General features: G+C 44.4%; 1 protein-coding gene across 1 annotated transcript in view; it reads left to right on the top strand.

Moving 5' to 3' along the window:
* The first annotated feature begins 15,074 nt into the window (after positions 1-15,074).
* The window catches only part of RIOX1 (ribosomal oxygenase 1), a 178,822-nt gene continuing 170,035 nt past the window's right edge, over positions 15,075-23,861 (top strand). The window contains exons 1-2 of the mRNA XM_040350758.1: positions 15,075-15,228; positions 20,222-20,458. Coding sequence (XP_040206692.1) covers positions 15,166-15,228; positions 20,222-20,458 — 300 coding nt within the window. The 5' untranslated portion in view covers positions 15,075-15,165. The remainder of the gene's footprint in view (positions 15,229-20,221; positions 20,459-23,861) is intronic.

The raw sequence follows: 23,861 nt of genomic DNA, 5'->3' as shown, positions 1-23,861 counted from the left end.
GACAAACTGGAGTAAACTGGGATCGGTGTTCAAACATAGCAGAGTAGGAGAAAAACTGGGAAGTCCGGGTAAGCAGTGTTCCTGGCAGTAACGGGAAGGAAAAAGTAAAGTTCCAGAGGACCAATCAATCTGGGGGTTATGGACCCGGAGCCAGGGAATGCCGAGAATCACTGGAAACAAGGGTGAGGAGATCACGTCCAAAATTAATAATTCTCTATGGTTGGCAGAAGTAGAAGCAGGCAGAGGAAGGGTTTCTTGGGTTACTTGGCCCGATTTAATGTGAGATCCGTCGGCCAGGAAAACGGAGAGTCTGAAGTCCTTCTTTCGGAGAGGGATGTTGTGCAGATTGGCGAAGGTGGCATCAATAAAACAACTGCAGGCGCCAGAGTCAATAATTGCGTTGACCGGAATCGTTCTTTCTTGGAGCTGAAAAGACAGAGAAAGAGCAAGGTGTGTTGTATTGGCTGAGAGAGCGGAAGCGTTGACAGGAACAGAAAAACGACACTTACGCATCTTGATGGGGCAGTTGGCGACGTAATGACCAGGCTCACCACAGTAGAGTCACAGATTTAACTGACGACGACGTGCTCGTTCTTCAGGAGGTAAGGTAGGTCGCATGACCCCGAGTTGCATGGGCTCGGAAGTGTCTGGAGGAGAACTGGCAGAACTTGGACAGATAGGTGGTTGATAGCGAGAAGAAGGCATGGGTGCTTTGGTAGTGACCCATACTGGGCGGCTTAGATGAGAAGATCGCTCTGCTCGTCGCTCCCGTAGACGCCGATCAATCTGAATAGCCTTGTCGATCAAATCCTCCAGGGTGTCAGGAACACCAATGCGAGCCAACTCATCTTTCAGGGCTTCTGAAAGTCCTAAGCAGAACTGATGTCGCAGAGCTGCGCTGTTCCACTGGGTGTCCGCACTCCAGCGGCGAAAGTCCGTAACATATTCCTCAACTGCTCGACGGCCTTGTTAAAGTGCAAGCAGGGCGGCCTCAGCAGTGGTAGTCCTCTGAGGGTCATCATATAGTTGTGCCATGGTCTGAAAGAAAGCAAGTAAAGTCTCTGTGTTGGTGCCATTTTCCTCCAATAATCGGTGTGCCCAGGTTAGGGGTTCCCCTTGAAGAAGAGAAACCACAAATCCCACTTTTGTGGCCTCTAAGGAAAAAGTCCTAGGTTGAAGGGCAAAATATAATTGACAGGCACTACGGAAATCCCGGAACTTGGAACGGTCCCCGGTGAAGCGCTCTGGCATCGGAACCCTGGGTTCGGGAGGTAGCATCACTACGGCTGGAGCAGCGGCCGTTGAAGATGATCTGGCGGAAGATCCAGGAGCTGCATCTCCGGACAGATTCTGTACTTGACCTTCCAGTCGCAAGTAGCTGTCCTGTAGGTTTTTTACAGCTTGGGTGAGGGATGCGAGGTGTTTACAAATCTCCTCCATGGCTGGGGCCACTCCTGAAGGCTCTGTCATGGCTGTCTGATACTGTTATGTACCACGTACTTGGTAGCCAGAGCCCGGTTGTAGGAGGAGGCCTCTCTTACAGCTCCGGCTCGAGAGCTGCTGGATTGGGAACAGCAGACTCAGGAGCCTGGCGGGGTAGGAGTGCCGGCGTGCTGAATAGATGAAGTTGATGTAGATCCCTGCTGGAAGGTTAAGCTGGAACCGATGAAGCTGGAAGCAGGGGTCAGCGACCCTAACGGAAGGTTTGCGGTAGCAAGCTGAGAAGGTAAGCCGGTTAATAGACAGCAGACGGAAGCAGGGTCAGACAAGCCGGGTCACATCAGATAGTTCAGGTAATCAGGTAGGACAAGCAAGAGAGTGGTCGTGGTACAGGCAGGAAGGTCTGGCAGCGGTGGATCAATCAAAGGATAAGTCAATGGTAGCCAAGGTCAGGATCGGAGAGGTGCGGAAGGTCAAACAAGCCGGGTCAGAAGGTTTCAACAGGTAATCAGGTTTTTCAGGTTTACGAACGCTCAGAGACTGTAGATCAGACAGCAATGTGCTGGAGCTGTCAGTGTCCATTTAAAGCCGTTTTGGCGCCAAGGAATCAATGTGCACCGTTGACGCACGCGCGCGCACCGTAGGCGCGTAATGGCGCCGTTGTGTTAACCCTCTGGAAGGCTGACGAGGCTGAGAGGTGAGTCCCTGACAGGGGCGCTTATAACCTCATCCGGATCAGAGCAGGAGATGAGTGGAAGACCACTTTTAGATCCAGGTTTGGACATTACGAATACCTTGTAATGCCCTTTGAACTCTGCAACGCACCAGCTACCTTTCAGCACCTGGTCAACGATATTTTTCGTGAACATCTGGATGACTTCTTAGTTGTGTACCTGGATGACATCCTCATCTTCTCTGCTTCTGTTGAACTATACCGGATCCATGTTAAAAAAAGTTCTCAGCATACTCATGAACCACAAGCTGTACCTCAAGGCTGAAAAGGGTGACTTCGAAAAAAACACTGTACAACACTGTACAATTTCTCGGTTTCATCATCTCCACCAGCGGAGTTGCTATGGATCCACAGAAGGTCAAGGCTATTCAAGAATGGCCAGCTCCAGGGGACAAGAAAGGGGTACAACGATTTATTGGGTTTGCCAATTTCTACAGAAGATTTATCATCGGATTCTCTTCTATTGTAGTGCCCATCACCAAACTTACACGTCAGGGTAACCGCTTTTCTTGGTCGCAAGAGGCCCAGGAAGCTTTCTTAAAGCTTAAATCTGCATTTATCTCTGCACCCGTTTTGCGACACTCGGATCCAGCATTACCCTTCATACTAGAGGTAGATGCCTCCGAGACAGCCACTGGGACTATCCTATCTCAAACACAAGGACTGAAGTCTCTGCTACACCCGGTAGCTTTCGCCTCTCGAAAGCTGAGCCCTCCGGAGAGGAATTACGATGTTGGGAATAGAGAGCTACTAGCTATTAAATTTGCCCTGGAGGAGTGGAGATACCTGTTGGAAGGGGCAGTTCACCCCGTCATGATTTTCACCAATCACAAAAATCTGGAGTACCTACGATCAGCAAAGAGTCTGAGACCCAGACAAGCCCGTTGGGCTCTTTTCTTTACCAGATTTAACTTCCACATCTCCTACAGACCCGGCTCCAAGAATGGGAAGGCGGATGCTCTCTCCAGGATGTTCCCGGAAACCCCTCTTGTAACTGAGCCTAGTACCATCCTGTCCTTTCAAAATTTTATTTTGCTGCTAACCTCCCTCAAGGCGGCATCCAGGCACTGTTCTGACCAGGAAACTTCTTCTTTGGAAAGGCGTGACAAGTTACTCTGGTCCCGAGGCAAAATCTTTGTTCCTCTAGAAACCAGACATCTGGTCCTAAGCACTTTCCATGATCACAAATTGGAAGGCCACTTTGGGACTCGAAAAAAAAACGCAGAGCTGGTCTCCCGCTCCTTCTGGTGGCCAAGGTGGAGGCAGGGCGGAACGGCGGCAAATTCAAACAGTAAAAAGTAAAAACACACTGATACAATGTAATCCTATTGGATTACAATAAAAAATAAAATACAGTGACCTTAGATTGCCCCCCCAGTGCTTCCTCCAGTGCCCTTGTCTGCAGATTTACTGTAGATTGTGACTGTAAACTGCACAGCGACCATAGCATCTAACAAGCGCACCTCCACCTCAAAATCGCTATGCGACTTGCTGGAAAACAGCGACAGCGATACATAATCGCTTGCAGAGGAGTTGAGTGACAGCGACTCGCGGGGAAGTTCGTCATCAGACGCAGAAAGTGATTTCAGCGATGATCCTGCGACTGTGCCCAGCGATGTGCGGACTTGGTTCTCAATTGATTGTGGCACGGAGCACGTAGCCCCCCCAAGATTTCCGTTTACAGGAGCACCTGGGATCAAAGTGGATGTTGAGGATGACAATCCCTTGGTATACCTCCAACTTTTTTTGATGGGTGAAGTTTTTCGCCAAAATTGTTTTGGAAACAAATCGCTACCAGGAGCAACAAGCTGCTACCCATGAGCGATTTTCAAAGCGCAGAAAATGGGAACCAGTAACCAGAGAGGACAGCTGGAAGTTTCTTGGCCTTATAATTTTACAGGGAGTGGTGGGGAAACCCCTGTAGAAATGGTACTGGACAACCAACAAATTATTGGCCACTCCTTTTTTTGGCACCGTTATGTCGGAATATACATTTTTGCTGATTATGAAATATTTGCACTTTGCAAATAATGAAGACCTTGATGAGAGTTCTCATCCAGCTCCAAAACTGAAAAAATTTTGGGAGATTTACCGACTTATTTTAAATAATTTTCAGCAGACCTATGTTCCAGAGAGAGACATAACTATTGACGAAAGTCTTATGGCCTACAAAGGTAAACTTAGCTGGATACAATATATTGCATCAAAGCGCGCTCGATTTAGCATAAAGTCATTTATGCTATGTGAATCCAGCTCTGGGTACATCTGGAATTCAGTCCTGTACACCGGGAAAGGGACCAAATTCTGCCAGCGATTCAGCAGTTTTGGAATGTCAACCGCTTCGGTTCTTTCCTTGATTGAGCTATTCCTGAACCAGGGCTACTGTGTCACCAGAGACAATTTTTATACGTCCCCAGAACTCTATGAGTTCCTTTTCCTGAACAAGACGGACGCATATGGGACCGTGAGGCCTAACCGGCATGACATGCCGTCAACCTTTGCTAATAAAAAGCTTGGGGCAGGAGAAGTAGCTGCCTGGCAGAAAGGGAAAATGATGGCACTGAGGTGGCGGGACAAACAAGACGTGTGCCTTATGAGTACCATTCATAACACCTCTACTGTCATGATACAAATCAAAGGTGGAAAGAATGTGATGAAGCCACAGGTTGTGTTGGACTACAACAACACCATGGGAGATGTGGAGAGAGCTGACCAGGCCATGACCTTTTATCCAGCCATGAGGAAGCAACAAAAAAAATATTAATAAAAAAAAAATTCAGGAACAGTGCCTGTGGAATGCCCTCATTCTGATGAAAAAAAAGAGTGACAGGCCTATGGTCCATGTGGACTTTGTGTGGAAGGTTGCAGAACTCATCTTTCTAAAGCACCAGACGCCAACGGCTGTAAACCGATCTGGACGCCAGGCTGCTGGTTTTGTGAACCCTGAACAACTGGTCGTCACTTTATGGACCACATGCCACCCACTGAAAATAAAACAGCACCCACAAGGATGTGTGTGGTTTGCTGCTCCAAGCGTGACGACACCGGAAGAAAAATCCGAAAAGAAACACGTTTCTGTTGTCCCGACTGTGACGTTGGACTTTGTGCTGTACCTTGTTTTAAAATTTTCCATACCCGAGACGTTTACTGACTACTAATATTGCACCCTTGTTTGACCCCAAAAATGTTTCTGATTATATTATTTACTAAAATGTATTGAATATAAAATATTGTTATTATTAAATTATTATTTGTTATTATTTATTATGATTTTGTGTTTCAAACTTTATCATACCCGAGACGTCTACTAGACTCTGGTTTGGACAGATTTAAGTGAGTTATTCCTAATAATTACAGGCCTGCAATCTAAAACGCCAAATTTCCATGCAAAATAATGGTACTGCTTTCAGCACCTAAAATCTGAAAGAATCATACCGTCAGGGAAGTTAAGAAAATTGAAATGCTTATTGTATGCCTCTCAAAACATGTTGTACACTGCTTCATGTGAAGCCGTTTTGTATTTTTTTTTCTTTAATTGCTGTAAAACTTTAATAAACACCATTGAAATATAAAAAAATTGTTTGAAGAAAATAATAAACAACAAAATTTAAAAAAATTGAGAAAATAATAAAAACAAAAAACTACTGACGCTGTTCACTACCCCCACCCCCAATCATTGTGAAAAACAAAAAATAAAAAAGTAAATTGTAAAATAATAATAATAAAAAAATACAATTGTAAAAGAAATAATAATAGAAATAAAGAACTACTGACACAGTCCACTGCCCTACTGACACCATCCTGCACATACTACCCATCACCATACACTCTGCCCAGTATATTCCCTATTTAACATTACTAAATTCTGCAATAAGTAAGTCATCTCAAACTATTAAACCACACTCCATTTAGGCCATGCCCAATATGTAGCATGGTTTAAGCCACGCCCACCCTCCTGAAATTAGTTTTTGCAGGTTGGGATGTCTGCAACTGTATGACTGAACTCACATTGTGCAAACATTGCATGTGATCGGCACACCAATGCGGGTGCTAATCAAATGCGATGTTTGTGTTCGCACAAGTGTGAACCTACGTTAAAGCTGTTCAGCCATGCCAGTACAGGTGGTTCTCAAAAAATTAGCATATTGTGATAAAGTTCATTATTTTCTGTAATGTACTGATAAACATTAGACTTTCATATATTTTAGATGCATTACAACTGAAGTAGTTCAAGCCTTTTTATTGTTTTAATATTGATGATTTTGGCATACAGCTCATGAAAACCCAAAATTCCTATCTCAAAAAATTAGCATATCATAAAAAGGTTCTCTAAACAAGCTCTTAACCTAATCATCTGAATCAACTAATTAACTCTAAACACCTGCAAAAGATTCCTGAGGCTTTTAACCACTTCAGATCCGCGCTATAGTAAAAATACGTCTGCAGCGTGGACCTGAAGTGCCAAGTGGCCGTGTTTAAACGGCCTGCCGTTTCTCTGCTGAAAGCGCGTCCCCGCGAGCGCGCTTCTGCAGAAAACTGTGTTGGCCGTGTCCCTCGGACACAGCCAATCACAGATCGTGCTGAATGGCCAATCACAGCGGCCATTCAGCATTCGATCTAGCCGTCCAATGAGAGATGATCTCAAATGTAAACAAATGAGATCATCTCTCATCGCCGGCTTTCTCTCCTCACACACAGACCGTGTGTGAGGAGAGAAAGATTACAGTGATCGTTACAGTCGAAAAAAAAATAGTGAGTGACACAAACACTACCCACAGTCCCTGCCAGTGCCACCTTCCAGTTCCACCTTCCAGTGCCATCAGCCAGTGCCATCAGCCAGTGCATTCTCATCAGAGCCACCTGCCCCTGCCATCAGAGCCACCTGCCCCTGCCATCAGAGCCACCTGCCCCTGCCATCAGTGCCACCTGCCCCTGCCATCAGTGCCACCTGCCAGTGCCGCCTGCTCGTGCCATCTGCCATCAGTGCAATCTGCCATAAGTGCAATCTGCCATCAGTGCCACCTGCCAGTGCAATCTGCCATCAGTGCCACCTGCCAGTGCCACCTGCCCGTGCCATCTGCCCGTGCCATCAGTGCCATTAGCCATCAGTGCCACCTGCCATCAGTTCTACCTGCCATCAGTGCTACCTGCCATCAGTGCCATCTGCCCGTGCCATCTGCCAGTCCCATTTGCCGTCAGTGCCACCTGTCAGTGTCATCAGTGCCACGTGCCATCTTTTGTCATTGCCAACGATGGCTAAAAGATCTTTTTCACTTAAGGAGGCGTACGAAATTATTGCGGCCGACAAGAGCAACGGGGAGCTCTGCGATTAGGATTCCTCCGCAAGGTCAGACGCTGGATCTGATGTTGACTATGAGCCGGTAGTTAGCAGTGAAGAGGAAGAGGAGAAAGAGGAAGAGGAGGAAGAGGAGGAAGAGGAGGAAGAGGAGGAAGAGGAAGAAGAGGAAGAAGAGGAGGAAGAGGAAGAAGAGGAAGAAGAGGAGGAAGAGGAAGAAGAAGAGGAAGAAGAGGAAGAAGAGGAGGAAGAGGGTCCGCCCGCCAGACGAAGGCGTATTGCTAAGAAGGCAGTGCCATCCACCAGCACTGCTGTGCCATCCACCAGCACTGCTGTGCCATCCACCAGAACCGCTGTGCCATCCACCAGAACCGCAACACCTCGTCAAGCAAGGTCACGTACCAGTAGGTCCCATGCCAGCCTTCCCTATTCCCTTCAGTACTCCTTGTGGCTTCCTCCTAATTCAGGAGAAGCCAACATTCCCTCTTTCACTGCCCAGCCAGGAGTCCAAGTGGACACAGAAAATTTTGCCCCAATAGATTTTTTCAATTTAATTTTTACTGAGGACATGCTTGCCTCAATTGTTTCCCAGTCCAATCTCTATGCCCAACAATTTATTTCCAGTCACCCCACATCCTATTATGCCCATCCCTTCCAATGGAGACCCCTTACAGTGGAAGAGTTTAAAAAAAATTTGGGCCTCATATTTTGTATGGGACTAAACCACAAAAACGAAATACGTTCATATTGGTCAAAACGCCCCATCTACCACATGCCCGTCTTTTCCTCAAAAATGCCCAGGTCCAGATATCAAATGATCATGCGATTCCTACACTATAGTGACAATACCCAGTGCCCTCCCCGAGATGACCCAAATTTTGACAAACTTTATAAAATTCGGCCACTACTTGATTATTTTTCCCAAATTTTCCCCCAGTTGTTTAACCCGGACCAAAACATCTGTGTTGACGAGTCCCTTGTAAAATTTTCTGGCAGGCTCGGCATAAAGCAATTTATTCCCTCCAAAAGGGCCCGCTATGGAGTGAAGCTCTATAAATTGTGCGACCGAGCCACCGGATATACGTATGCCTTCAACGTATATGAAGGAAAGGACAGCCAGCTACACCCCCCTAATTGCCCAGACTATGTAGGAACCAGCGGGAAAATTGTTTGGCAACTCCTAAACCCGCTCATGGAGAAAGGCTACCACTTGTATGTGGACAATTTCTATACAAGTTTGCCCCTTTTCCGAAACCTGTATAGAAAGAAGACACCCGCATGCGGCACTGTACGGTCGAACCGGAAGGGCTTTCCTCAAAGCCTCGTCACCAAGAAGCTAAGAAAAGGGGAGACGGCGAGTCTACGGAATGAGGAAGTTCTGGCCGTGAAATGGAGGGACAAAAGGGATGTGTACGTGCTTTCTACCATCCACAACAATACATGCGTTACCATCAGAAGGAGGAATGGGCAAATCCAGAAACCTAAATGTATCCACGAATACAATAAGTTCATGGGGGGTGTCGATTTCAATGATCAAATGATCGAGCCCTACCTTTCCACAAGACGATCATGCCAGTGGTATAAAAAAGTTTCCATTTACTTATTCAATTTGGCCATATACAACACCTACGTATTATATCGAAAATCCACTCCAAGACCCAAATCCTACCTTTATTACCAGGAGGAAATCACCACTGCCCTTTTATACCCCAGCAACCATTCGATCCGATGTGGTAAGCCGACTCTACGAGCGCCACTTCCCAGATAAAATCCCTCCCGGACCAACAGGCCGAAATTCCCCAAAAAAATGCAGGGAGTGCTCCAAAGATGGAGTGAGAAGAGACACCCGTTTTTATTGTGCCCAATGCCCTTCCCAACCAGGCCTCTGCGTAGTTGGCTGTTTCCGCCGTTATCATTCCTTACTAAATTATTAGTCACTTCCTGCCATTTACCTTTACACCCCTTATGCCTCTGCTTGCTCTGTATTTGACCCTGGCTTGTTATTTGACCACGATTCTGCCTACCGATTTTGTTTATACCTCTGCCTGATATGGAACTGACCCTGGACTGTTATTTGACCACGCTTATGCCTACCGATTCTGTTTATACCTCTGCCTGATATGGAACTGACCCTGGACTGTTATTTGACCACGCTTATGCCTACCGATTCTGTTTATACCTCTGCCTGATCTGGAACTGACCCTGGACCGTTTGACCATTCTTTTTGCCTGCCTCTTGGACTGATCTTTTACCCTGCCAGTGGACTAGTGGGATTCATAGCACAGGGGTCTCACATGTGAGGGGCTCCAGAATTGTTTTTCTGGATGAAGAAAACTATTGTTTTTGTTTTCTCATTCTAGATTAGGGTCTGGTTGCCCGGAAGCTTCAAAGAGATTTGAGTGGGAGAAGCCTCTACCCCTGTCCCCATTCTGTCCTGAACGAGGCCCTACTTCTGCCTGCTGCCTGTAGGACCTATGCCATCATGCCTGTTGCCTGGACAATTGCATTTTCTTTTGCTGACCAAGTCCCTGCCTGCTGCCTGGACCAGTGCTATCGTCCCGTGGACAACTGCGCTACTAAAACCACAGGTACATTTTTTGTTTACCCTTTGCTTAGCATAATGTATTTTGGGGTGTAATTCTTGTCATGTGTATGCTATGTGTCCCTAGAACACCTGTTGGTGTTCCTTGCATGTTGGGCCTCTGTATGTGGTCAGGCTGTGAAAAAGTCCCACACATGTGGTATCGCCATACTCAGGAGGAGTAGCAGAATGTATTTTTGGGTGTAATTTTTGCTATGTACAGGCTATGTGTTGGCGATATCTTATAAATGGACAACTTTGCATAAAAAAATTGCGTTTTCATTTTTTTCCACATTTTCCAAAAACGTTTGGAAAAAAATGAATCGTTCAAAAGACTCATTATGCCTCATAGATTATACGTTGGGGTGTTAGCTTTCCAAAATGGGGTCACTTTGTGGGCATTTCCATTGTCCAGGTGCTCCAGGGCCTTCAAAAGTGTAATAGGTAGTCAACATGTTAGATGTGTAATTTATGCTCCTAGAACACCTGATGGTGCTCCCTGCATATTGGGGCTCTGTATGTGGTCAGGCTGTGAAAAAGTCCCACACATGTGGTATCGCCATACTCAGGAGGAGTAGCAGAATGTATTTTGGGGTGTAATTTTTGCTATGTACAGGCTATGTGTTGGCAATATCTTATAAATGGACAACTTTGCGTAAAAAAATAGCGTTTTCATTTTTTTCCCACATTTTCCAAAAACGTTTGGAAAAAAATGAATCGTTCAAAAGACTCATTATGCCTCATAGATTATACGTTGGGGTGTTAGCTTTCCAAAATGGGGTCACTTTGTGGGCATTTCCATTGTCCAGGTGCTCCAGGGCCTTCAAAAGTGTAATAGGTAGTCAACAAGTTAGATGTGTAATTTATGCTCCTAGAACACCTGATGGTGCTCCCTGCATATTGGGGCTCTGTATGTGGTCAGGCTGTGAAAAAGTCCCACACATGTGGTATCGCCATACTCAGGAGGAGTAGCAGAATGTATTTTTGGGTGTCATTTGTGGTATACACATGCCATGTGAGAGAAATAACCTATTACAATGACACTTTTGTGAGGGGAAAAAAATAAATAAAAAAAATATTCATTTTGCAAAGAATTGTGGGAAAAAATTACAACATCAAAAACCTCATCATGCATCTTACTAAATACCTTGGAATGTCTACTTTCTAAAAAGGGGTCATTTGGGGGGTATTTGTACTTTCCTGGCGTGTTCAGGGCCCCAAGAAATGAGATAGGCACCGATACAACAGGTGTGATATTTTTTTTATGATTTGCACCATAGCTTGTAGACTCTCTAACTTTCACAAAGAGCAAATAATATCCACTAATTTGGGTTATTTTTACCAAAGACATGTAGCAGTATAAATTGTGGCCAAAATTTATGAAGAAAAATTAATATTTTGCTAAATTTTATCGCATAAACTAAGAAAAATTAATTTTTTTTCAAAATTTTCCGCCTTTTTTCATTTATAGCGCAAAAAATAAAAAGTACAGAGGTGATCAAATACCACCAAAAGAAAGCTCTGTTTGTATGAAAAAAAGGACAAAAAATTCATTTGGATACAATGTTGTATGACTGAGTAATTAACATTCAAAGTGTGAGAGTGCTGAAAGCTGAAAATTGCTCCGGGAACGAAGGTGGTTTAAGTGCCCAGTAAGCAAGTGGTTAAAAACTCCCAGCCTGGTTCATTACTCCAAACCGCAATCATGGGTAAGACTGCCGACCTGACTGCTGTCCAGAAGGCCATCATTGACACCCTCAAGCAAGAGGGTAAGACACAGAAATCAATTTCTGAACGAATAGCCTGTTCCCAGAGTGCTGTATCAAGGCACCTCAGTGGGAAGTCTGTGGGAAGGAAAAAGTGTGGCAGAAAACGCTGCACAACGAGAAGAGGTGACCGGACCCTGAGGAAGATTGTGGATAAGGACCGATTGCAGACCTTGGGGGACCTGCGGAAGCAGTGGACTGAGTCTGGAGTAGAAACATCCAGAGCCACCGTGTACAGGCGTGTGCAGGAAATGGGCTACAGGTGCCGCATTCCCCAGGTCAAGCCACTTTTGAACCAGAAACAGCGGCAGAAGCGCCTAACCTGGGCTACAGAGAAGCAACACTGGACTGTTGCTCAGTGGTCCAAAGTACTTTTTTCGGATGAAAGCTAATTTTGCATGTCATTCGGTAATCAAGGTGCCAGAGTCTGGAGGAAGACTGGGGAGAGGGAAATGCCAAAATGCCTGAAGTCCAGTGTCAAGTACCCACAGTCAGTGATGGTCTGGGGTGCCATGTCAGCTGCTGGTGTTGGTCCACTCTGTTTTATCAAGGGCAGGGTGAATGCAGCTAGTTATCAGGAGATTTTGGAGCACTTCCTGCTTCCATCTGCTGAAAAGCTTTATGGAGATGAAGATTTCATTTTTCAGCACGACCTGGCACCTGCTCACAGTGCCAAAACCACTGGTAAATGATTTACTGACCATGGTATTACTGTGCTCAATTGGCCTGTCAACTCTCCTGACCTAAACCCCATAGAGAATCTGTGGGATATTGGGAAGAGAAAGTTGAGAGACGCAAGACCCAACACTCTGGATGAGCTTAAGGCCGCTACCGAAGCATCCTGGGCCTCCATAACACCTCAGCAGTGCCACAGGCTGATTGCCTCCATGCCACGCCGCATTGAAGCAGTCATTTCTGCAAAAGGATTCCCGACCAAGTATTGAGTGCATAACTGAACAGAATTATTTGAAGGTTGACTTTTTTTTAATTAAAAACACTTCTCTTTTATTTATTTATTATTAAAACAATAAAAAGGCTTGAACTACTTCAGTTGTGTGTAATGAATCTAAAATATATGAAAGTCTAATGTTTATCAGTACATTACAGAAAAGAATGAACTTTATCACAATATGCAAATTTTTTGAGAACCACCTGTATATTTTGTGGAGTAACCTCTTGTCTGCAGCAATCCCAAAAAAACTTCTGCTCAGATGGGGGCCAGGAGAAGGAACACTATTTAACCCCATGGGCTCAAGAAATGCTTACCTCCTGTGGTCATCCAGACTGTGGCTCTGTACTCCATCTGCTCAGATGGTGGCCTAGGAGGAACATGGCTAGTTAATGTTATCAGGAGAAAGTTCTTATCTTTAGACCCCTTTCACACTGAGGAGTTTTTCTGGCGGTACAGTGCTAAAAACTGGGCTTTCACACTGAGGCGATGCACTGACGGGAGAGAAAAAAATCTCCTGCCAGCAGCATCTTTGGAGCGGCGTGTATACCGCTCCTTCCCATTTAAAACAATGGGAAACTGCGGCAATACCGCCCGCAATGCGCCTCTGCAGAGGCGCATTGCGGGCAGTATTAACCCTTTATCAGCCGCTAGCGGGGATTAATACCGCACCGCTAGCAGCCGAATCCCGCGGCAAATCCGCCACTGCGCCTCCCGCCCCAGTGTGAAAGGGGCCTTATTCAGCAGTTCCAACAATCTAATTTGAGTCCCAACATCAACTTCTATACAGATACACCGGGTAATGTAATTGCCGGGAAACGCAGCACAAGGATTACTCCGCCGGGACTATTTGATGATTTCCGGGCTCAGGCGGTGTAAGGCCCCTTTCAAACGGTCGGAGCGTTCAGGTCCGCCTGTCAGTTTTGTCGGCGGACCTGAATGGCCGCTCCATTCTTCTCTATGGAGCGTCGGATGTCACCGGAGACATGTCCGCTGAAATCCGACCCGGACATGCTGTCCGTTTTCATCAGATCTCTCCATAGGAGACAGCAGCGCTGGACAAGCCCTTCCCCGCTCAGTGAGCAGAGAAGGACTTGTCATCCGCCGGCTCTGCGGAGAAATCTCCCGCTGAACTGGCGGACCGCTGAAAGCAGATCCGTCCCCATGTGAAAGGGGCCTTATCCATGTGCTGCTGATCCTGGCAATTACATTGTCCGGTGTATTATATGTGTAGAAGTGGACTCAGGACTCAGATTAGATTGTCGGAACTGCTGAATGAAGATAAGAACTTACTCCTGATAAAATTAACTAGTCATGTTCCTCCACCAGCTGAGCAGATGGAACACAGAAACCACAGTGCAGTCTGAATCATGTGTCCGGGTAACCTCAGATTACTGTTAATAATAAGTGTCAAATGCAAAACTACAGTGGGTGTAACAAGATGTCTGCTTGCCGCCTTCCCTCTCTATCCTTACTGAACATGAATGTAGGGTGTAGCAAGATGGCGGCAACAAAGCGTCACTTTCGTTACACATTCTGACTGGTCCCCTAATCTGATGAAACTTTCTGATAGAACACCGGCCATGATACTGTTCCCTCAGATATGACGACCCATCAGAATTGGTAACGGAAGTGACATTCCATCACCGCCATCTTGCTACACCCCACACTTCTCCACAGTAACGATACACCAAGAAGGGGCCAAGCGGACATCTTGCTACGCCCACCGGAGTTTTGCATTTTACAGTTATTTTTAACAGTAAGCTTATAAGGTGAAATACAGTATTTAGACTGTTTAGATGTTGAATTTTAAAAGAAGTGGCAAGCCTGCTGTTCTCACAGGTTTGCTAAACTGACAGAACATCGCTGATTTTATAATACAACATCTAAACGGTCCAGTGGCTTACCAAATCCTGTATTTCACCAAATATGCTCCGTTTCCTGTTAAAAATAACTGTGAAATGCTAAACTGCGGTGGGTGTAACAAGATGACCGCTTGCCCCCTTCTCCGTGTATCCTTACTGTGGAAAAGTGCGGGGTGTAGAAAGATGGTGGCGATGGACCGTCACTTCCGGTACAAATTCTGACAGGTCGACTAACCTGACGAAACAGCGGCTTTCCGATAGAACACCGACCATAGTACCACTACATATATCGCACTACACCCCGGTATATATAAGCGCTCCCTCGGAATTAATCAAAGGCTCTTCACCAGTCAGCACCTAAGTGAAATAGTTTCCTCCTGCTTTATCTTCCGCTATACATCTACTCTGCTTTCAGTTCCCTGCATACATTCCTCTCCAACTAAGAGCTCAGTGGGCGTTCCCATTACCCACTAGCTTCCTGGTCACGTGTGTGTGATATCATCAAAGTCCGTCTGCTGGTTGGTAACTACATGACATGTACATGGCTGCTCCACGTGTGTCTGCGTTTGCTGCCTTCCATCAGGAGGCTAAATCGAAGGTTAGTAGTTACTTCTAGGAAGAGCGAGCTTCTGTTTGGGGGTAAGCAGGAATAAATGTGATGGTTGTGAGTCCGGAAACCTACTTAAACCAATCAGATTTACTGTTATTTGAATCAGACGATTGCTTTGGCTTGTCAAATAAGGGTTTGTGTAGATAGGCAAAGGAAGCATGTTTGATCATGAGATCATTTGCAGTTCCTTTATATTTGCTTATGGAGTATGTCTAGCTCTAGCTGACTACTATTGACTTATATGGTGGTAAAGCAGCCCTGATTCCAACAAAGTTGTGTGCACATGTCCTTAGGGCTCTTGCGCGCACACAGGTGCCAAATACGCAACATTTTTAAGACAAAGGGCCAGATTCACAGTCAGCGGCGTAATTTTGTGCGGGTGTAACGTATCCGCTTTATGTTACGCCTCCACAACTTAGACGGGCAAGTGCTGTATTCTCAAAGCACTTGCTCCGTAAGTTGCGGCGGCGCAGCGTAAATCGGCCGGCGTAAGCCCGCCTAATTAAAATTTGGATCAGGGGAGCGTGTTTTATGTAAATCTACTGTGACCCGACGTGATTGACGTTTTTGCCGAGGAATTTCCCAGTGTGCATTGCTCCAAAGTACGCCGCAAGGACGTCATTGGTTTCGACGTGAACGTAAATGACGTCCAGCCCCATTCACGGACGACTTATGCAAACGACGTAACTTTTTCAAATTTCGATGCGGGAACGACGGCCATACTTAACATTGGTGCGCCGCACTTATGCCTCATATAGCAGGGGCAACTATACGCCGGGAAAAAGCCTAACGTAAACGGCGTATATTTACTGCGTCGGCCGCGCGTACGTTCGGGAATTCACGTATCTAGCTAATTTGCATACTCAACGCGGAATTCGACGGAAGCGCCACCTAGCGGTCAGCAAAAATATGCAGTTAGGATCCGACGGCGTAAGAGACTTACGCCTGTCGGATCGAATGGATATCTATGCGTAACTGATTCTAAGAATCAGGCGCATAGATATGACGGCTCTGATTAGAACTAACGACGGCGTACATGGCGCTGCGCCGTCGTAAGTCCTTTCAGAATCTGCCCTAAGTTCACTTTTTAATAAAAAAATAAATAACTGCACATCTCTTTGAATGTCAAATGCGCATTTATTATTTAACTCTGCAGCCTGTAAGGCATTGCAGGTGCAATACCAGGATCAGTATTCTGCCCGTACTTCCTGAATTAATGGACTACAAGAACGATTATCGGAGCACTGACAGTTCATTGAGAACTACAAGTAGTAATTGTATCCATTCACAGAATTTCTATGAATGAATGACATGGCTGTATGGGCGGAGCCTCACTGTTTGAAAATGATAGCAGATGTGGGGAGAGGAAGTATACATGTTTCAAAGGTGACCTTATCCTATAGAGCCCTTTCACACTGACTGCACGGCCGCGTCAGGTTTTAGCGTTGCTTTTCAGGTCAATAGCGGGGCCCTTTTAACAGTTTAAACCAGGGATATGCCATTAGCGGACCTCCAGCTGTTGCAAAACTACAAGTCCCATCATGCCTCTGCCTCTGGGTGTCATGCTTGTGGCTGTCAGAGTCTTGCTATGCCTCATGGGACTTGTAGTTCTGCAACAGCTGGAGGTCCGCTAATTGCATATCCCTGGTTTAAACCCTGCTAGCGGCCGAATAAAAAGGTTAAAATTGCCGCTGCCTAGGCGCTTTGCAGGGTTTTCAGTGGCGCTGCCCATTGATTTCAATGGGCAGTATAACTTTAGGAGCGCTCCTAAAGCGCCCCAAAGATGCCGCTTGCAGGATTTTTTTATTTTATTTTCTAGCATCCTGCCAGCGCAGCGCCCCCACGTGAAAGCACTTGGGCTTTCACACTGGGACTGCAGATGAGGCATTTACTAGGCGCTATTTTTAGCGTTAAAGTGCCTGAACAACACCCACCTTCAGATTGTCTTCTATGGGCCTGGTGTGCACAGTGACACCAGCACCCATTGACACCAGTGATGGACAACTATTCCCCCCCCCCCCCCCCACTGACACCAGTGATGGACCACTATTCCCCCCCTCACTGACGCCAGTGGCATGTTTACATTGAAATATTTGAATGATTAATTTGCTCCTGTTCAGTGGCAGCATATGCGAGATGGTTAACACTTTCACACCCCTTGCTCATCCATTCAGAGAACGCTTTGCACTCATTCAGGCAATGCAACACATTCCTTAAATAGCGGCCGACCTGTGTTCCACAATGTAACCTGCCAGCCAGCCGCTCAGCACAGGATGTGGAGATGACTGGAGTAGTGGTTTCTCTTTCAGTGATTTCCAATCTCCAGAGACATCAGCCAGGTATATGCATACATAGTTGGGCTAATCTTTACCAACTGTATATAATATCCATACCTGGAATTCCTCTTTTACAATAAATCCTCTCATTTCTATATGATACATTGATTTTAAACAAGGGCTTATCCACCGGGGAACTAAATTGTAATGTCAACATAACATTTTATTTTCCATTTTTGACTAGAGTAAGGTGATAATTTTGTGTTTCTTTCTCTCTCTTTCTCTCTCTTTCTCTTTCTCTCTCTCTCTCTCTCTCTCTCTCTCTCTCTCTCTCTCTCTCTCTCTCTCTCTCTCTCTCTCTCTCTCTCTCTCTCTCTCTCTCTCTCTCTCTCTCTCTCTCTCTCTCTCTCTCTCTCTCTCTCTCTCTCTCTCTCTCTCTCTCTCTCTCTCTCTCTCTCTCTCTCTCTCTCTCTCTCTCTCTCTCTCTCTCTCTCTCTCCTCCCCCCCCCCCCCAGCAATCCCTCTCTGCTCAATCTAAAATTAAAGTATAACTGGAGGAAACACTTTTTAACTGGAATGCCAGAGGAAAATGGTTTTGTTCATGTTTTAATCCAGATAAGTTATATATAATACTTTATCAAATATGTCCAGATAGTGGATTATAGTTTTATTACTAAACTATGCTAGTGTCAGCTTTGGGCTTCCGCTGTTCAGATTGTCAGTGCCAGCTAGCATAGGTGAAGAAGAGTTGCTCATCTATTCACAAAAATCCATGTATTTCATTGAATGCATGGTGTTCCATGATCAGATGACTGGGTAAATGTAAACAGTGGCCTTTGCTGATTTGTACAGCGTGCAAATTTGACAGCTGTTCACACAGTGTGTGCATGCATCTTTAAATACCACCAGCGAGAACTTTCATTCTCGCATCAAATGTGTGGCTCAACCCGGTTAGTCTACAGGGGGCCGAGGGCCCCGTACCCCTTAACGCCTTCCATGAGGTCAGTGATCAGAGCGTGGGCTGTGGCCCAGGCGTTGAGACCCACTGGCCATGCCACCCTCTCCCCCCATGCTCCCATATGGAGGAACCCTAACTTGATCCACTTTTTGGATTACCCAGACCCGGTAGTGTGGACGACCTATGGGATTAAAACCCTAAATCACATTGCAGTGAATGGTACACTAAGGACGTTTGACGACCTAAAAACGCAGTTTGACCTACCTAATACTCATTTCTTCAGATACCTGCAATTGCGCCATGCATTTCAAGCCCAGTTCGGAGGGAACCCCCTGGTTCTGGAGTCTGGAGACTTAGAATCATTGGCTCGCTGTGAATCACTTCCCAAGGAGGTATCCAGCCTCTACAAAAATGTATTTCCGGAAACTGCCGGGTTACTGTCGCCCTGTCGACAGGCCTGGGACTCGGTGACCTCGGGACTGGACAGGGACGACTGGGAAGATGTATGGGGGGCGGCTTTCCTGGCCTTAGTTTCCTCTAGAGACAGACTTATACACTATAAGTTTCTACATAGGGTGTACCTGACCCCTGCTAGACTGGCTAGAATGTTCAGAGGTCAGGGATCGACCCGCTGGCGGTGCTCCATGCCTGCTGCCGATTTCATGCATGTTTTTTGGGAATGCACGCAGATTCAGACGTACTGGCAGGAAGTGGTGGATTGTATCCATCTCGGTCCCCATGACTGTGGAGGTGTGTCTGTTGCTGTTGGTTGAACCCCTGGCTACGACCAGGGCTATAAGAACCCTTCTCACTCTTGTCCTCTTCTACGCCAAGAAAAGAATTATCCTCTCATGGAAGAGTTCCTCTGCCCCCACGGTATCAGCCTGGAAAGTCTTAGTCAACAAAGCCATCCCATTCTACAAAGCCACATACTTGAGCAGAGGAGCATTGACCAAGTTCGATAAGGTCTGGGGGGGTTGGATGGCCTCCACGGATACGGTATCAGAATAAACCAATTTGATGGAGAGGTGTAGTATTTAGCGGATGCAGTGGTAGAGGAATCCTGTAGGAGGGAATCGTAGAAACATTTGCCCTAAGCGCGTGGGGGTGACTGTTCAATTTTGCAGAGGGGCATGTGGTAACCTGTTGATATGGACGGGTTTCTTGGGTGGGAATGAGACCGTATATCATTTGGTTTTTTGCACTGGAGCTGGGTGTGGGCGGAAGAGCCTTTTCTATATTGTATGGGGGGGATTGGTTATGCTCTAACTTCATTTTGCTTCTATTTATCCTAGTCCGTTCAGTGAATATGGACGGTCTCCAATGCGAGCATTTCTGTTCCCTCATTCCTCCCCCCCCCCCCCCCTTTTTTTTTTTTTTTTCTCTCCCTCCTAATTTTGTTAGGTTTTAGTTTTGTACACCGGTCTCTGTGTTTCAACCGGTCAATGTTGGTCATGTATGTGGCCTATTAATGTATGTGTGTTTTTGAAAACTCAATAAACAATTTTACAAAAAAAAAAAAAATGTGTGGCTCAAGTCATGCTTGTAAGCTTAAATCATTCTAATATAGTAAAACAGGATATTCCAAGAGATAAAACCCAGTTATGACGTTTGTTCTTTTTACAGAATGTATATTATGTTTACTTTTTTTGTTTACATTTACAGATGAAAAGTATTGTTTGTTCTCAGTATAGAACTGCTTACATGTAAACCAAGTAAGAATTCTTTTATTTCTATTGTTTTTCAGACTGGCTTGAAAAAAAAGAAGCAACGTGTAATCTGCAAGACAGAATACAGACTGTCAAAGAAGAAAAGGAAGCTTGCCAGGCCTGATCCTGAAGCATGTTTGCAACGCACAAATGGAGTAGATGAAGACAGGGGGGTGCATGCACCTAGTCACACTAAAAGCTTGAACAAGAAAGAGAAAAAGTTGTGTACAGAGACAACAAATGAAGTACTGGGACCTTTAGAACTGACAATACATGTATGTTTGAGTACACCTTTTGTTAATCAAAATAGAAACCAATTGTACTTGACCATCCTACTAAAAAGCCACTAATTTATTTACTGTCAGCCCCCATGGAAATGTATATTGGCCATCATATTACAAATCATTTTATTTTAAAGTGCAACTCGAGGCAAAACCTTTTTAATTTTGGGTGGTGTAAAGAGGGATTAGTACACGGTCAGGTTTTTATTGCTGGCTGTGCCTACTTGGGGATGTTCACTCTTTTTCAATTTGTCCTGTTTTTTGTCATTTTCTTTTACCTTCAGTTATGACAATTTTGGGTTGTCACTAGAACAAGAAATCCTCCAATAGGGGCACTAGTTCTGCTGACCTTGGTGACAACCAAGGATGCTTTTAGTTCGAAGGGATTTCCTCTCATGTTCCATTTTTGCTAGGAGACAGGGAGTGAATGGAAATCTTCCCAATGAGATACAGATGGCAAAAAAAACAGATAGCGGTTTAACCATCCCTTCTTCTATTTAAAACCAAAAAGAACGTTTTGGCTTTCATTTTCTAAGTACCTTATGCATTGAGCTCCCAAACACAAACAATGGAAGATGGTGCTAAAATGTGCAATGAATGAAGAAAACTCATCAAATGCCAATACATTTCTCAAAATAAACAATGACATTTAAAGTGATTGAGTGCACCCAACCAATACATGTGCTAATATACAGTAAACGATAGTCTTTCCTATTGATAGGTAGGAGGTGATTTCAGATGGAATAAACATTGAAAAACCACAGTCCTTTTGAAACATGTGCTGAGATTCTACCAGGAGAGAGGGTGTATAGAAGATATCAAAAGCACCCGAGAAGAGGTCATGCCAACCTATGTGACAAATGGGAGGCTAACCAGAAGTTTATGACCCCAATTACAGTGGTCAATACAGGACTTGGTAGATGCATTAGTACATTGGTTCTCGCCCCGTTCATATGGGAGTAAGTATGCTCTTCAAGGACTCCTGTCTGCCACATTTAGGATAACCATCTCCACACCAGTCAGCCACCCCCCCCCCCCCATCACAGTTGTTTTTAAAGCTTAACTTCACTTTTGTTGGGGGAAAAAATAAATAAAAAATCATTACCCTCTGGGTGAGCTATGTACATTGCAAGGATAACAACCTTTGTTGCAGATTCCTACCTTTTTGTTATTCTGAAGAAATCCATGAGTGTTTGTTCCTCTGTGCTGAGAGGGGCTGATGGGAGTGGTTTCATAATTATAAGTCAGCTAATAGGATGCAGGCCCGGAAGCTTTCCTGTTTAGACATGTTCCTATTGGAAATACCAAAAATGACACTTATGCTGCAGGGGATGCCTGAAATCTGACCTGTATCTTGGGTAGACTTATGGGAAAATTGGTGAGACAATCGCACATGCAGGAAATGTTTGAGCAGTGGTCAGTACACATTCTGTGTACGGTACCACTCCATGTAGCTATATTTCATTCATAGAAAATTACAAGGCCGTAGATTGAAAAGGAAGGGCAATTTTTTTTTTTTTTTTAATAAAATTCAATTACAATATGACTTGTATAGCAATTGTACACAATATATTATTTATATATATATATATATATATATATATATATATATATATATATATATATATATATATATATATATATATATATATATATATATATATATATATATAATATATATAATTAATTTTTCCCTCCACGTATGTGGAGTTACCCTTTAAAAATAATAAAGAAACCGAGCATAGTGAAATCACGTTTCAATACTAAATGATTAAATAAAAGTTGTGCACTTACAAACGTTTGCATCATTCAGGCATGTACAACACATCAGGTGAAGACCGTCCAGATTGGCAATTTCGAAAATGGCCACGATGGGGCGCACTTGCGTGGTATGTTGTGCGTCCTAGCGCTGCCCAAGGGGAGTACTGTGAACTTCTGGTAAGCCTCCCATTTGTCACAAAGGGTGCTTTAGATATCTTCTATGCACCCTCTCTACTGGTGACATCTCGGTACACGCTTCAAAAGGACTGTGGTTTTTCATTGTTTTTTTTATTCTATCTGAAATCACCTCCTACATCTCAATAAGATAGACTTTATTGTATATTAACACATGTATTGCTTGATATTTTTATTTATGTTTGTGCACTCAAGCACTTTAAATGTCATTGCTTATGTTGAGCATTTTTTGCCCTAGACACTTTTATATTTGGCTAATGTTATCGGCATGTGATGAGTTATTTTCGTTCCTTTCACATTTCAGCACTTTATTTTCTATTTGTGTTTTTCAAGCTTAATGCAATATAGTTGATAGCGCTGCACACTTGTTCCTATTCTTCCCACGTGGGATGTACTGGTGAGTGTTGGAACAATGCTAAACTAGAATTATGAATGTGTTTACATTTTGCAGTGTTGCAGCCTGGAATTTAAAATTAATTTAATTGAGATTTTATGAGCACTTTACTTCAACTAAAAATACAGTTATCCTTTTATACCTAGCTACCCTAAACAAAAGTAACCCACCATCTTCCACTACGGTTTCTTAATTACCCCAATCATGTGGCCTCAGCCTGCTGAAATGTTTCCACTGGCAACGTTTGCACACTTAAAGTATATTGTTGAAGTACAATATATATGCACAAATGTTTATGGAACACCCCCCTCCTCCTCCGGGCTGTGGTGGGGGGGAGAGTAAGATAGTGTGTATGTGTATATATATATATATATATATATATATATATATATATATATATATACATACACATACACATACACATACACATACACATACACACACACACCTTGGTTTGAGAGCGTTTTGCAAGACAAAGCAAAATGTTTTAATAAATTTTGCCTTGATATACAAGCAATGTCTTGATATAAGAGTAGCGTCATGTCACAACTAAATATAATAGAGAAGAGAGGCGCCTCTAAGTTTAGCAATATGGTTACATTTGAAGGTACAACATTTAGTAACTTATTGCTACACTTATGCCGCGTACACACGGTCGTTTTTTGTGATGGAAAAAAATACATTTTTAAAAACGTCATTTAAAATGACCGTGTGGGGAAAACGTAGTTTTATGTCTTCTGAAAAACGACAAAAAAAAAAATCGAACATGCTTCAGTTTTTTATGTCGTTTTTTCCACTGTTAAGTGGTCTAAAAGCTTCAAGTCGGCGTTCTGTTACTCGGGGTACCCCCTTGTTTACTGCTGCTTGGTTTAATATTATAGCCATTGCTTCTTGACCAGCCTTCTGCCCCCTGATGACCGTTTGTTTTGCTTATCAGCATCTTACCGCCCTGTCATTTCTTACTATAACTTGGTTTTTACGATAATATCTCCCTAACTGGCCAATGTCTTTTTTAAACCATGGCTAATGATGGGGTAATAAGACCCA

The sequence above is a fragment of the Rana temporaria genome, chromosome 4 (genome assembly GCF_905171775.1).
Source record: "Rana temporaria chromosome 4, aRanTem1.1, whole genome shotgun sequence".
Classification (NCBI taxonomy): domain Eukaryota; kingdom Metazoa; phylum Chordata; class Amphibia; order Anura; family Ranidae; genus Rana; species Rana temporaria.
This window is presented reverse-complemented; position numbering and strand designations above follow the sequence as displayed.